Consider the following 14647-nt stretch of genomic DNA (forward strand, 5'->3'; position numbering starts at 1 on the left):
CAGCTGGAGCTTTCTTTAAGCCTGTGTCAGCACTACCTTGAAGCTCAGGGAGATTTACCTCCTTCTGATTTTGCCGGCAATGATCCATCTCCTCGGTCTGAGGGAAGTGGGACTGAGAGTGACATGATGGGGGCGTCCCCTCCCTTGATCAATCAATGGGTTGAGTCGTCAGTAGAGAGTAGCTCTTAGGATGTCAGGTTCGGGTTTATGGGACCTGGAATGGACCCGTCCTTCTTTTCCAGGGATTGCAGACATTTCTATAGGGCTGGTCTTCTGAGGGACATTCTGTAGTGATGATAATGCGTGGGAGGGGGGGAATAGATGGTGAGAGAGAGAAGGTGGTGATGATGATGCCAGGAGGGTGGGAGATAGAGAAGGGAAGAAGATGATGATTATGATGCTGGGGGAAGAAGGAAGGGAGAAGGTGATGATGCAAAAGGGTAGGGGGAGAGGGAAGAGAAGAGAAAGTGATGGGGAAGTGGGTGGTATACAGCAATGAACTGAAACAAAAAAGCTTCGGAACTACTGATATATAGATATCCAAGGGGCAACTCTTCACAGAGGAAGCCTTTACTGTCCCTCAGCTAGTGGTTCAGTACTGAATGTCTCTTTACTCAAAGCTGTATATAACTATTTTTTTTTTAGTTTTCATAGGCAAAGAAAGAATATCTACTTGTGTTGAACTTACTCCAGAGAAAGCAATAACTTGTTTTATATATCATTTGTCTGTTTCTGTACTTAAGAACAAGTGCATGCAGATGGGTAGCATCCTGCAAAACCTATTCATTCTTCAAATGTCTGGGCCCACCATCAGTACAATGAACGCTGGCTCGGAGAGCACTGGCCAAATGTCATTCTGCTTAAGTATGAGACTGTCTGGATGGTGCAGAGGAACTTACATGGAGACAGCAGTTACCTCAACGATTTATTGAATTACGTGTGTTTTGGAAGAGAGACATGCAGATGTTTTACACTGCTCAAAATACAGCCCTTAGCATAGTTCAGTTTACATAGTAACATAACAACAGAGGGAATAACGGCAGTTAAAGACCATAATGGTCATCCAATCTCCCCAGCAGTTTTTTATTTATCTTTTTTTAGTTTAATTTTAGAATAGTAGCAACTGCTGCTCCGTGCAGGCCATCCCCAAGCCTAAATGTAAACTATATTTGTAATAGCAAAGTTACGCCATTTCTTCATTTCCCTTCTCAAGCCAGCAGGGATCCTCTGTGTTTGTCTCATGCCCTTTTGAATTACACTACTGTTCTCGTCTTCACCACCTCTTCCGGGAGAGCATTCCATGCCTCCACCACCCTTTCCATGAAGGTAGACATTGTTTCTGAGTCTTCCCCCTTGGAGTTTCATATTGTTACGTTTAATTTTACAGCTTCCTTTCCATCGGAAAAGATTTGATTTTTGCGTATCATGAATTCCTTTTAGGTATTTGAAGGTCTGTCTCTTCTCTCCTCCAGGGTATACATATTAAGGTCCTTCAGCCTCATCTCATATGGCTTTCCATTTTGTTTGCTTTTCTCTGTTCAGCTTCCATTCTGTCCGTATCTATTTTGAGATGAGGTCTCCAGAAATGAATGCAGTGCACTAGATGAGGCTTCACCAAGGATCTGTAGAGTGGTATCACCTCCTTTTTTTTGCTGGTTATGCCTCTCTCTGTGCAGCCCAGCATCCCTCTGGCCTTATCCACTATCTTGTCTGATTGCTTCGCCATCTTCAGATCATCAGACACTACCTCACCGAGATCTCTCTCCCAGTCCGTGCACATTAGTCTTTCGCCTCCCAACACATATGGCTGCATCGGACTGCTATGCTACAAATGCACGACTCTGCACTTCTTGGCACTGAATCCAACTAATTATTCTCATTAGATTTTAGCACCTCCAGATTTTCTTGCTTTTGGCAAATAAGTTATAATTGATATTGTTTCTGGATGAACTGGAAAGAAAGCCCTCAGCCTGACCTCTAATGTTTATTCTTATTTTCAGTGCTCTGAAATACATTTTGAAGATTTTACCCTGCAGTCATCTACTTCACTGTTTTTACCTAGTACTTTTTATAGCTCTGCTGATTCTATTGGTCCTTGCATAGTAGCCTGTGCTGACTTTGTTTAAGCTCAACTTCTGACCTGGATTTACTTGTAAAGGGTTTGTCTGGATTTCCAGGTTGGTTGCCAGTATGGCGCCGATTGCCTTTGCCCTCACTATGTCACAGGGAGCGACCGTCGCTCCCTGTGACATAGTGAGGGCAAAGGCAATCGGCACCATTTTGAAACCAGTCCAGCACCGGCACCGAGGGTATGATTGAAGGGATGGCTCCCGGACCCCCCACTAGACCACCAGGTACATGTAAAAGGTTTTTGGGGGGGTCGGGAGGGTGGGAGAAGCAAAGGGGTAATTTGTAAAGGGTCGGGGTGGGTTTTTTTTTATCGGGCCATCGGCGCCATTTTTATCAGTGGTAGCCAAAATGGCGCCGATGGCCCGAGAGCGGGCGATCACGCCGGGACCCCCCCCCCCACTGGACCACCAGGTAATTTAACATTTTTTGGGGGGGGGGGGTTCGGGAGGGTGGGAGAGCAAAGGGGTCATTTGTAAAGGGTCAGGGTGGGTTTTTTTTTAATCTGCTCAGGCCTCACTAAAAAAATTAACGATGTGAATTGGAATCGGAAGCGATTCCAATTCACATCTCTAACGATCCGATTTTTTCCTCCTTCCATCCGAACCTGATCGTTAAAACGATCGGGCACACGATTCACATCTCTATTAAAGAGGTTCTAAAACTCCAAGAAGAAAAGATACCAACTTTTAAAAAGATAAACTTTCTGTCTCAGAAAGTTGTTTCTACTCAACAGAGAGGAAAGATGAACTCAGAGTTCCTTAATTTGACCTAATATCTAGAGAATTCTGATTTGGAAGTTGTAGACAGAGCCGTATTGTTTCTTTCTTGTTATTCAGAACAGGATTTTGCTCTCAATATGAAAGCTTATTTCAAAAATTTGAATGCTCTATTTCATGGTCAAAAAGTTCGTCTGTTTCCAGATCTAGCCAGACCCACTCAAACTAGACGAAAAGAGTTTTTGCTATTAAAACCTGATGTAATAGCGATAGGGGCGAAGTTTCTACTCCGATACCCGTGTCGTTGTATAATAAAGATGTCTAACAACACCTTTGTCTTTTTTATCCCTGATCATTTGAAACAATTCCTAGCTAGCAGAGGACAGAACAGTGCCACAGATTAGAAAATGGGGTATTAAAAAAGATTGTATTGGATCGCCTTCTGTGATATTTTCCTTAAATTTTTTTCATGTTTAGAAAATACTCCCCCCCCTCAATTACTTTATCAAGGTTCAACTGTAGCGATGAGGGGTCATATAAATGTATCTCTTAGAAATCTTGTTTATGTTTCTTAAAAATATTTCTTGTTACTATTGTAACCGCATTTAATACAAAGTGTATTCTTTGTTTAATTATTGTAAAATATTTAGAAATAATAAAAAAAAAAAAGTTAGGCTTTTCACCTTTGTAGGAAAAGTCATAAACAAAATCTAGAGGCTCATTTTCAAAGCAGTTTTCATGGATAAAATATTGCTTTACTGTGGAAATGGGCTTTTACAAAATGTTCCACTTCATATGGGGTACAAATATGCGTGTGGGACTTGAATGCATGCACAATTGGCTGCAGTTGGAGAGACATTCTTGTGGGCCATGTAGGGGGCAGGGAAGGAATTCCATGCATAGTTTTGCATTTTCAAAAGTAGGCCTGTGATTTTTCCCCCCAAAAATTTGTGTACACACATAAGAAGATGTAAATGCATCTGCAAAGTTTATCTGGCATAATTTTCAAGGGAAAAGTATGTGTGGTCTTTCCCTTTGAAAATGAATGAAAAGTCTGCAGGTAAAAAGTACCCACAGACCTTACCCCAAAGTGGTCAGTTACAAAATTATTCTCCTAATGTCTAATCTACATCAGGTTTTTTTTTTTGCCATAGAATTTATTTGGAACATGTATTGGGAAAACAAGTGAAAAACAGTGACATCTGCTGTTTGTGTTGCATTCACAACCCTCTTCTTCATAATTTTTTTTTTTAACTGGAGAAAGCTTGTGGAACTGGTGTATTTGACCATGGCCCACCTTTTGTGTGAAAATTGTTCCTTTAAAGTCTGTGGAAAATAATTTCAGGAATACACAACATTTTGCATGGTATTTGCAATACTGTTGTTGAAATGAAAAATTTGATTTTTTTTTTTTTTTTGCACAACCTTAGGGGTAGATTTTAAAAAGCATTTACTCGAGCAAAACTGGTTTTTGCTCGAGTAAATACACTTTACTCAAGTAAGTGGGCTTTTCAAAATTGCTACAATATATGCCATTGAATTGTCCATAGGATTTACTCAAGTAAGTGCACTTTACTCGAGTAAATAGCTTTTGAAAATTGCGTAACTCCTTTGAAAATGACCCCCATAATCAAAAGGCTCCACAAAAGAGGCCAGTGTGAATTGTGTACAGCTGAATGCTGCTGTGCTTCCTCGTAACATGACCCATTTGAGAAAGTAAATGTATGCTTACCAAAAACATCTCCTCTTAGGCGTTTCTCCTGATCAGTCCGATTCTCAAGCATGTCTACTTGTTTCTCCTCTTCCTCTTCGACCTCTTCAGCTTCTCCTTCCTCACCACCTTTAGCACCTTCAGCTTCTTTGACCCCTTCATTATAGTTTCTGCCAACATAAACCCCATCTATGTAGTGGAATGGCTGTAAGCGAGCCTTAGGGGATTGAGTCACTGTGGGCTCTGGGATGAAGTTCCTTATCTCTTCATTTTTCCGAATACTGTTCTTGTGCGCAAGCAGTTTTTTGATCTTGTCCTTGGCAGCTCCAAATATCTTGGGGGTTTCTTTGACAGACTTATCAGGAACAACTAAAGCAACAATTGAAACAGCACATGTTTTAAATTAAATAAGGTTTTTGGTTCAGCAGACTGCTACATCAGTAGTCCATGGCAGACTGTGTGGAGAGACAGTTCATTAGTGTCAGATGCATACACTGCACTCTGCCTTCTGCAAATCATTCCCTGATTCTTTGAAAATCACTTAAATGGCTCAGATTTCAAAGCAGAGATAAGCATCATGAAAATATACAAACTGACAATGAAACCTGTTTTGTATCTAAAATTATAGATATGGTACTAAAGCTTCAACTGATAAGATTTTCAAGCATTTTTGTATTTGTGGGGCTATTGATACTAAGGGATATGTTGGCTTATAGTGACTGTTCCCAACTCTGTATTAGGACTTTCAACCAAGTCTGGCTTTTAACATAGCCAAAATATACAAATTAATTTTCTGATGAGATAAAATGTCTGCAAACATATCTTATGAATACTCATTGTGGATATCATGAAAGCCAGGCTTCATTGAGAGACTAGAGAACAGAGTTCACAAATTACTAGTTGATTTTGTGGCTTAGGGAGTTTCCTTAGAGTAATGGTTCTCAATCCGTCCTTGGGGACCACTTGGCCTTTCTGGTTTTCAGGATATCCACAATGTAAATGCATACAATACATTTGCACGAACTGCCTCCATTGTATGCAAATATATTGCATGCATATTCATTGTAGTTATCCTGAAACCCAGACTGGCTGGGCATTCTCCAGGGTCTGGGTTGAGGACTACAGGCTAGAGCAGTGTTTCCCAATCTTTTGTGTGTCATGGCACATCCGGCACAGGGTTCATTTTATCGTGGCACATCACCACCTTAACAGTCATCATCTTCATTTCACTGTCATTCCACCTCTGGCATTATCACCTTCCCTCTCCCTCGACCGCTTGCTATCACCACCCTCCCTTTCCTTTCCCCCCACTCCTGGTGTCATCACCTTTTCTTCTCTTCCTTCAACCCCTTAGCATCATCATCATCTTCCCTCTTCCCCACCACCCTGGAATCATTACCTTCTTATCCTGTCCCCTGGCTTCATCACTTTCTCTTCTCTCTCCCTCGACCTTTCTGGCATCACCACCACCTCCTTCTCTTCCCTTTCCCTTCACCCTTCTGGCATCATCACCACCTTCTCTTCCCTTTCTCCTGACATCACCTTGTTTCCTACCCTCACCCCCAATTCTCTCCCTCCACCCGCTGGCATTATCACTGCTATTTCTTCTTTCTCCATCCACTCCCTGGCATCATCATTATCATCATCTTCTTAATCTTATCTCTCCCCTGACATCATCACTACGTTCTCTTCCCTTTCTCTCCACTCTTTTGGCATCGTCACCTTCTCTTCCTTCTCCCCAGGCATCATTACCACCTTCCCTCTCCCCCAACCACTCTCTCTCTCTCCATCTCCTGGCATCTTCACAATCTCCCTCCACCAATCTGACATCATCACCACTTTCTCTTCCTTTCTCTTTCTGTCCACATTTCTGGCACCATCACCACCTTCTCTTGCCTTTCCCCTGGCATCATCACCTTCTTCCCTTCTCTTTCTCTCCACCCCTCGCATCACTACCTTCTCCCTCCATCCCCTAGAATCATCCCCACCTTCTCTTCCCTTCCCTCCACCCTTCTAGCATCATCATATCTTAATCTTCCCTATCCCCCTGGCATTATCACCTTCTTCCCTTTCCTGTCCTTCTACCCCTCTGGTCTATCATCACCTTCCTTGTCCAGCCACCAGCCCCATCTAGTACTTATCATCATCTTTCCTCTTTCCCACCCCCTGCCATCATTACCTTCCCCCTTACTTCTCTGCCATCATCACTTTCCCTCTCCCCCACACCGTATGCCACATTCATCTTGTCCTCCCCGCCCCCCGCTGCTTCCTCCTGTACCGGCTTGCTTCTGCAATAGTAACAGCATGAGCCAGCAGGTCTGGCAAGAGAGCACTAGCAGAGAGGGAAGCAGTAGCAGATAATTGCTGCTCTTGCATGCCCTCTGCTGGCAGGAGGACATACTGCAGGCCAGGAAGGTGAGAAAAATGGAAGACTGCCGGTGCCTCCTCTTTTCATACCCGGCTCTTCTCGCAACACACCTGCAGGTCAGACAGGCACACTAGTGTGCTGCATCACATCGGTTGGGAAACACTGGGCTAGAGAATCATACAAGATTGCAGAAATGCACTGAAACATCTTTAGGGGCTGTAATACAGTCAACATGGATTCAGAGCAAATAACAGTATGGCATGAGTCTGCTCAGATATGCACTAAGACATGTTCAACCACGATCCTCAAAAGCCACAAACAGATATGGTTTCCCAGTTAGGGATGTGAATCGTTTTAGGACGATTAAAATTATCGTCCGATAATTTTAATATCGTCTTAAACCGTTATGGAACACAATACAATAGAGATTCTAACGATTTATCGTTATAAATCGTTAGAATCGTGAGCCGGCACACTAAAACCCCCTAAAACCCACCCCCGACCCTTTAAATTAAATCCCCCACCCTCCCGAACCCCCCCCAAATGACTTAAATAACCTGCGGGTCCAGCGGCGGTCCGGAACGGCAGCGGTCCGGAACAGGCTCCTGCTCCTGAATCTTGTTGTCTTCAGCCGGCGCCATTTTCCAAAATGGCGCCGAAAATGGCGGCGGCCATAGACGAACACGATTGGACGGCAGGAGGTCCTTCCGGACCCCCGCTGGACTTTTGGCAAGTCTCGTGGGGGTCAGGAGGCCCCCCACAAGCTGGCCAAAAGTTCCTGGAGGTCCAGCGGGGGTCAGGGAGCGATTTCCCGCCACGAATCGTTTTCGTACGGAAAATGGCGCCGGCCATACGCGTAAATGGCGCCGGCAGGAGATCGACTGCAGGAGGTTGTTCAGCGAGGCGCCGGAACCCTCGCTGAACGACCTCCTGCAGTCGATCTCCTGCCGGCGCCATTTTCCGTACGAAAACGATTCGCGGCGGGAAATCGCTCCCTGACCCCCGCTGGACCTCCAGGAACTTTTGGCCAGCTTGTGGGGGGCCTCCTGACCCCCACGAGACTTGCCAAAAGTCCAGCGGGGGTCCGGAAGGACCTCCTGCCGTCCAATCGTGTTCGTCTATGGCCGCCGCCATTTTTCGGCGCCATTTTGGAAAATGGCGCCGGCTGAAGACAACAAGATTCAGGAGCAGGAGCCCGTTCCGGACCGCTGCCGTTCCGGACCGCCGCTGGACCCGCAGGTTATTTAAGTCATTTGGGGGGGGTTCGGGAGGGTGGGGGATTTAATTTAAAGGGTCGGGGGTGGGTTTTAGGGGGTTTTAATGTGCCGGTTTTTTCGATTTTTTCGATTTTTTCACGATTTTTCACGATTTTTCACGATATTTTACCCCCCCAAACGGCAACAATACGATTCCCTCCCCCTCCCAGCCGAAATCGATCGTTAAGACGATCGAGGACACGATTCACATCCCTATTCCCAGTAACCAAGCAATGCAAATTAATCTGGTTCTCGGACCAAATTCATGCAAACACGCATGATGACTATTCATTGTAGATATCCTAAAAACCAGAGCTGTTTACAGCCCTTGAGGACCAGGATTGCGCACCTCTGTACTAAGGAGTTAAGGATTTCTTAGCCCTCATAATCCCTAGTCATTCACATGTTTGAATAACAGAGAATAAAGAGTACCTTACTTATACCAATTAAGAAAACATTCCCCAAATGCTATTCTCCATCTTCATATTAAAAATATTTTAATTTATATGGCATGACCCATGCTAAGTTCTTTTAGCATTTTACAAATCAGTTCCAATTATTATTGGTGGTCATTTTATACATGTCATGATTGACCATTCTAAAATTTGAAGCTGGTCTCCTCAGGTTTACCTAAATAGCTCTGTTATTTAAGGCTTTCCTTTTAATTTTACTTCAGCATTTAAATATTGGAAAGGCAAAAATGTGTATGTATGAGTGAGTGAGTGTGTGTGTCTGTGCATTAAAATAGTTGTATAGGCCAGGGATGTGGCTATATGATGTAGTTTATATATCTATTCTTCTAGTTAAAATGCATGAATGGAATTAAATGAAAGGAGTGATGTTTATAGTAAAGGAAAAATGCACAACTATGTGTCTGGAATAAGTGAAATAGTAAGACTGGAAAGTGAATGAGGGTAGGAAAAGGGAGGTGATTAGTTTGCTTAAGGGCTACTTCCAGTATAAAGGGGCCTATGCACTGAAGCTTAGCATTTGCAGTATGACTGTTTAGTGTACATACATATGCAATAGTGTGCTGTGCACTAAAATTTTAGCATGAATGCTAAACCACTCAGAATAGACTTTAGCTGTATAAGTATTAAAATTAGTGCGTACACATATGTAAATGAAGTGTATCATAATCAAATGAGGCTTCAGTGGGTATGTAGTAAATAGTATAATATGCTATTTAGCATGCGCTTGATAATGATTATTTCAGACTACGTGTTAACTTTTTAATTTACATAGTACCGTTTTTAAAGGAGTCAGCTAACAGCATGCATTGGGGGTTCACGACAGAAGAGATGATTGCTGGAGCAAGGAGAGTTGGTGGATGAGTGGGAAAGAGGATGGGAAAGATAAGGAGCCAAGATAAAAAAAGAGAGAGGGAGACAGAGGAGCCATGTAGAAGGCACAGAGAGAGCGAGAGAATGAGAAGAGGATGAAGAGCAGGAGGAAGAAGGGAGAGAGGGATACAGAGGAGAAGGCCAGAGAGACTCTGAAGCAAAAGAGGCCAGCAATAGCAGAGAAAAGGACACAGTCATGGCTATAGATCATTAGGCCCAGTACCGCTTTACTGGGCCTTCCAGAGGAGAGGTGTTCTGTGTATCACATCAGCTCCGTGGCCATTAGAGTCCTATATGAGCAGTTAAAGTCTAACATTGATCCTCAAACTGCCAGGTCTCATGCAGTAACTGTGCTTGTCAAACTGTTAAGCTTGTTACAATATCACATCTCTGGGTCATTTCAGACCAGTGGAATGGAACAAAACATTTTCTCCAGATGTTTCTAATAGGTACTGCAAGCTATAGACAAGTTGGGATGTTTATGCTCTACTAGATGCCCCTAGGTTATAACCTAGGGCAGAGGAGTTAGGAGAGGTGCATACCATTTTCTTAACAGCAACCCCTCTGAGGTTGTGAAATGGTGAGCCCCTGTCTGCTCAAAGGCAGACAGAGTGGGAATTAAGGTTGGCATTATTTTTTGGACATTCAAGGAGAAGCATTTTTCTTGTTGCCCTATCCCTGGTGGCCTGGGCCTCATGATCTAATGAACTAGAATAGGAAGGAATCTGGTCCACAAGGATATTGAATTTTACTTTTTGGAGTTTTCTGGATCCCCTGGTCCTTGCTCAGGTAGGCAAAATCCCTCTGCCTCTGAGAAGGATTGAGATGAGAGAGGACCTGCTGCTTCCATCTCATACCCAGTGGATGGACAGTGGTGACTTTAGTTGGAGTGATTGTTTTTTTGTGGAGATTTTGGCGAGTGGAGTTTACTTTGCTCCCAAAGAGCAGTAATTATTAAAATAAAAAATTAGGGGCTAGATAGGGTTAGGTTAGGGGGTCAGGGAGAAGAGGGGAAAAGGGTAGGGATAGGGTTCCATCCCTCCTTAATTGGAGCGGACTGGGAGAGAACTGGGGAAGGCCTACTTGCGTTGCCACGCATACTTTATAAAATCCCCCCTGTGCATGAATCGTGGTCCACCCGCACATGTTCATGCGGATGTTAAAATCTGGCTCGCATGTGTGCGGATATCGTATTTTATAACATGCATGCGGTGACGCACGCATGTTATAAAATCGGCGCATCCATGTGCACGTGCCTCTTAAAATCAACCCTTAAGCGTACATCAGGAATATACCATGCCATTCTCTCCCACAGATATCTAGGGCCATTACTCTTCATGACTCAAAAGAACTGTCATGAGGAGTATAAACTTCACCCTCTCTGTCATAGGCAACCAATATAAAAACTGTGACGTAGGGTCATTCTATCTATTTGACCTTCCACAGACCAAATGGGCTACCACAACTTTAGCCTGTTAATAAGCCTCTTGGGCAAACCTACATTTAAAGCATTATAGTAATCCAGCATAGAAATTACCAGGGAATAAACCACTAATTTCAATGCCTGTCAATCTAGACATGGACAAAGTTGATGGACTATTTTATTGAAAATAAAACCTCTGTGCTGCCATCCCAATATGTGGCACCATGGAGAAATTAGAATCCACATGTAAGCCTAAACTTTTAGCTTTAGAAGATATTGGTCTAACTATAACAGCTCTCCACTACTGGAAAAACAGGCATTGTCTGTAATACCTCACTAAAATTTCTACATAAACAATTTCAGTCTTACCCTTACTTAAAACCAGTTTACCATTCAGTAACCATGCAGCAATAACTACCAGGCAAGAATTTAAAAGGACAATACCTTCATCAATATCTCCTTTAATAGGGACCAAAATAAAAAATATGTTTGACTCCCATGTCATGAAGTTTCCCATCCAATGGATACATAAAAATATTAAACAGCAAAGACGAAAGACTGGAGCCCTGAAGGATCCCCATATTTCACCATTCTTTAAGAAGAAAAGGAAATAATAATTTGAATCCTCTGGGACCAGTCATTCAAAAATCAATCTACTCCAATACGTTTCCCCTAATCTCAAGATCCTTAAACTTCTCAACAAGCAGCTGATATTCAACTCGGCCAAAATATTTGACCAATCAAAGCAGAACTCCCAACCCCCAATCCAGATTAATCTGTTAAGGCTATCAAAACAGATTCCATGTAGGATCCAGCATGGAAACTGGACTGACTTCTATCTAACTTACCTACAGAATCTAAAAGTATGGGAAGTTGGCCAGTACAACCTTCTCAATGATTTTGGTTTAAAAAAATAGATTCAAAACTGGTCTATAATGTTCACATTTAGTCAGGTCAAGTGAAGGTTTGTTTTTTTTTCAAACTAGGCCTTACCAATGTTCTTTTAAGACTAACGGGCAATAACCCTTCCAATAACAAAGCATTCACAATTTTATATATCCGATCCAATCAGAGATTTAATCAATTTTGGGGTGCAAGGATAAACAAACTACCTCATTTTCAATCCAACACAAGTCAAATGCGTAAAATTATCCAATTCTAAGGAATGTGCATTCCATTTCTTTACTAACGCATCTCTAATCATCCCTCTACCCAATTGTCTATTTTCCAACACTTCCTATATAATAATTATTTTCTCCTCAAAAAAGTCACAGAACTTGCACTATCTAGATTTAATCTATCATTGTTTCAATAGACTGACTATTGAGAAGAAAAAAGGACAATCTCCTATATTTATTTCCCAATTTCCTCCAACAAATTCTATCAGTCAACAACCAAAAACTTTTTCAATGGTGTTCTACTCACTGTACATCCATTTTCACTAACTGAACTTCTTCCACAAAGCAAGGCAAAAACTGCTTATGCTTTACAATCCACTTTGGTAAGGAAGTACAATCCAAAACTGACTCAATAGAATAAATTATTCCAGTGTTCAATGAATAAACCCATCCCATCTTCCTCCATAGGAGAAATTAATTCACCCAGACAAGTGCTAAAATGATCAGAATGAACTTTCCCTCTACCCCCAAGAACCCAACTCCTAGTAACATTGTGAATGAAAGCAGGTAAAGGCCAAAATGTTCCATCTAGTCTGCCCAGCAAGATTTTTTGGGTAGTAGCAACTGCTATTCCATGCAGTCCATCCCCAAGCAGCAATGTAAACTTTAGGAACTTTAGATGTAATAGAAAAGTTATTCCATTTCTTCATTTCATTCTCTAGCCAACAGGAATCCTCTGTCCCATGCCCTTTTGAATTCCATAACCATTCTTGTCTTCACCACCTCTTCCATGAGGGCATTCCATGCATCTACCACCTTTTCCATAAAGAAATATTTCCTGGCATTGTTCCCCCCTTGGAGTGTCATATTGTGACCCTTAGTTTTACAGCTTCCTTTCCATCAGAAAATGTTTGATTTTTGTACATCATTAATTCCTTTCATGTATTTGAAGTTCTGTATCATATCTGTGCTGTGTCTTCCAGAGTATACATATTAAGGTATAGTAGCAGTCTCTGTGGCACAATCAGTTAGTGTGTTTAGCTATTAACTGAAAGGTTGGTGGTTCAAGCCCACCCAGGGATGTGTTTGATTTTAGACTTAGTTTTTGGGTACTTGCCAGGTTCTTATGGCCTGGATTGGCCACTGTTGGAGACAGGATGCTGGGCTTGATGGACCTGACCCTTGGTCTAACCCAGTATGGCAATTTCTTATGTTCTAGGTCCTTCAGTTTCATCTCATACGGCTTTCTGTACAGACCCCACACTGTTTTGGTCACCTTTCTCTGGACTGCTTCCATTCTGTCTTTATCCTTTTTTGAGATGAGGTTTCCAGACCAGTATTCCAGGTGAGGTGTTCCCCAAGGATACATACAGTGGTATTATCACCTTTTTTCTGCTGGTTATGCCTCTTTTGATGCAGCCCAGCATCCCTCTGGCCTTAGCCACCGCCTTGTCACATTGCTTTGCCATCTTCAGATCATCAGACACTTATCACCCTGTCTTTCTCCCAGTTTGTGCACATCAATCTTTAGACCCCCAACACATACAAATACATTGGATTGCCGTTACCCAAATGCATGACTCGGCACAGTTAGGCATTGAAACCCAACTGCCAAACCTGCGACCACTTATCGAGCTTTCCTAGATCAGTTCTTATTCTCTCTACTCCTTTAGGAGTGTCCACTCTGTTGTAGATCTTTGTGTCATCTGCAAAAAGACAAATCTTACCTTCTAATTCCTCTGCATTATTGTTCACAAAGATGTTGAACAGAATTGGTCCTAGAACCAATCCTGGAGGAGCTCCACTTATCACTCTTCTTTCTTCAGAAAAGGTTCAGTTTACCACTACTTGCTGATGTCTGTCTGTCAGCCAATTTGATATCCATTCCACTACCTTGGGACTTACTCCTAGGCTTTTCATTTTATTTATTAGCCTCTTATGCAGGACTGTACTGAAAGCTTTACTGAAATCCAAGAAAACTACATTGAGTGTTCTTCCTTGTGTTACCTGCAGGAGAGCGTCCGATGGTGCTGGCGACCCTTCCCGACGTCAGCTTCCAACCCAGCGCGGCACCGCGCGAATCGGGGCTTGACCACGCCCCCTTTTGGCGTCAGCTGCCGGCGGAAGTTCTGCTCAGCGCGGGAAGGCTTGCCCTATTTAAAGGGAAGTTCTTCACTCCTGCGCTGCTTCGGCCACAAGTAGTGTTCAGTGTTCTGCTTGTTGGTTCTTGTTGCTTGTTGCCTGCCTTGACCCAGACTGCCTTTGGACTTCTCTGCCTGCCGCCTGCCTCTGGATTGTCGCCTTGGTTCCTGTTGTTTGCTGCCTGCCTTGACCCGGACTGCCTGTGGACTTCTCTGCCTGCCGCCTACCTCTGGATTGTCGCCTTGGTTCCTGTTGTTTGCTGCCTGCCTTGACCCGGACTGCCTGTGGACTTCTCTGCCTGCCGCCTGCCTCTGGATTGTCGCCTTGGTTCCTGTTTTGCTGCCTGCCTTGACCCGGACTGCCTTTGGACTTCTCTGCCTGCCGCCTGCCTCTGGATTGTCGCCTTGGTTCCTGTTGTTTGCTGCCTGCCTTGACCCGGA

At 43.2% G+C, this 14647-nt stretch overlaps 1 protein-coding gene across 2 annotated transcripts in view; it reads right to left on the reverse strand.

The window, feature by feature from the left end:
- EGFL6 (EGF like domain multiple 6) overlaps window positions 1–14647 on the reverse strand; it is a 149488-nt gene that overhangs the window by 38678 nt on the left and 96163 nt on the right. For both annotated transcript variants that reach the window (XM_029604336.1, XM_029604335.1), the window contains one exon: window positions 4579–4926. In XM_029604336.1, coding sequence (XP_029460196.1) covers window positions 4579–4926 — 348 coding nt within the window. The remainder of the gene's footprint in view (window positions 1–4578; window positions 4927–14647) is intronic.

The sequence above is a fragment of the Rhinatrema bivittatum genome, chromosome 5, assembly GCF_901001135.1.
Source record: "Rhinatrema bivittatum chromosome 5, aRhiBiv1.1, whole genome shotgun sequence".
In the NCBI taxonomy this organism is placed as follows: Eukaryota; Metazoa; Chordata; class Amphibia; order Gymnophiona; family Rhinatrematidae; genus Rhinatrema; species Rhinatrema bivittatum.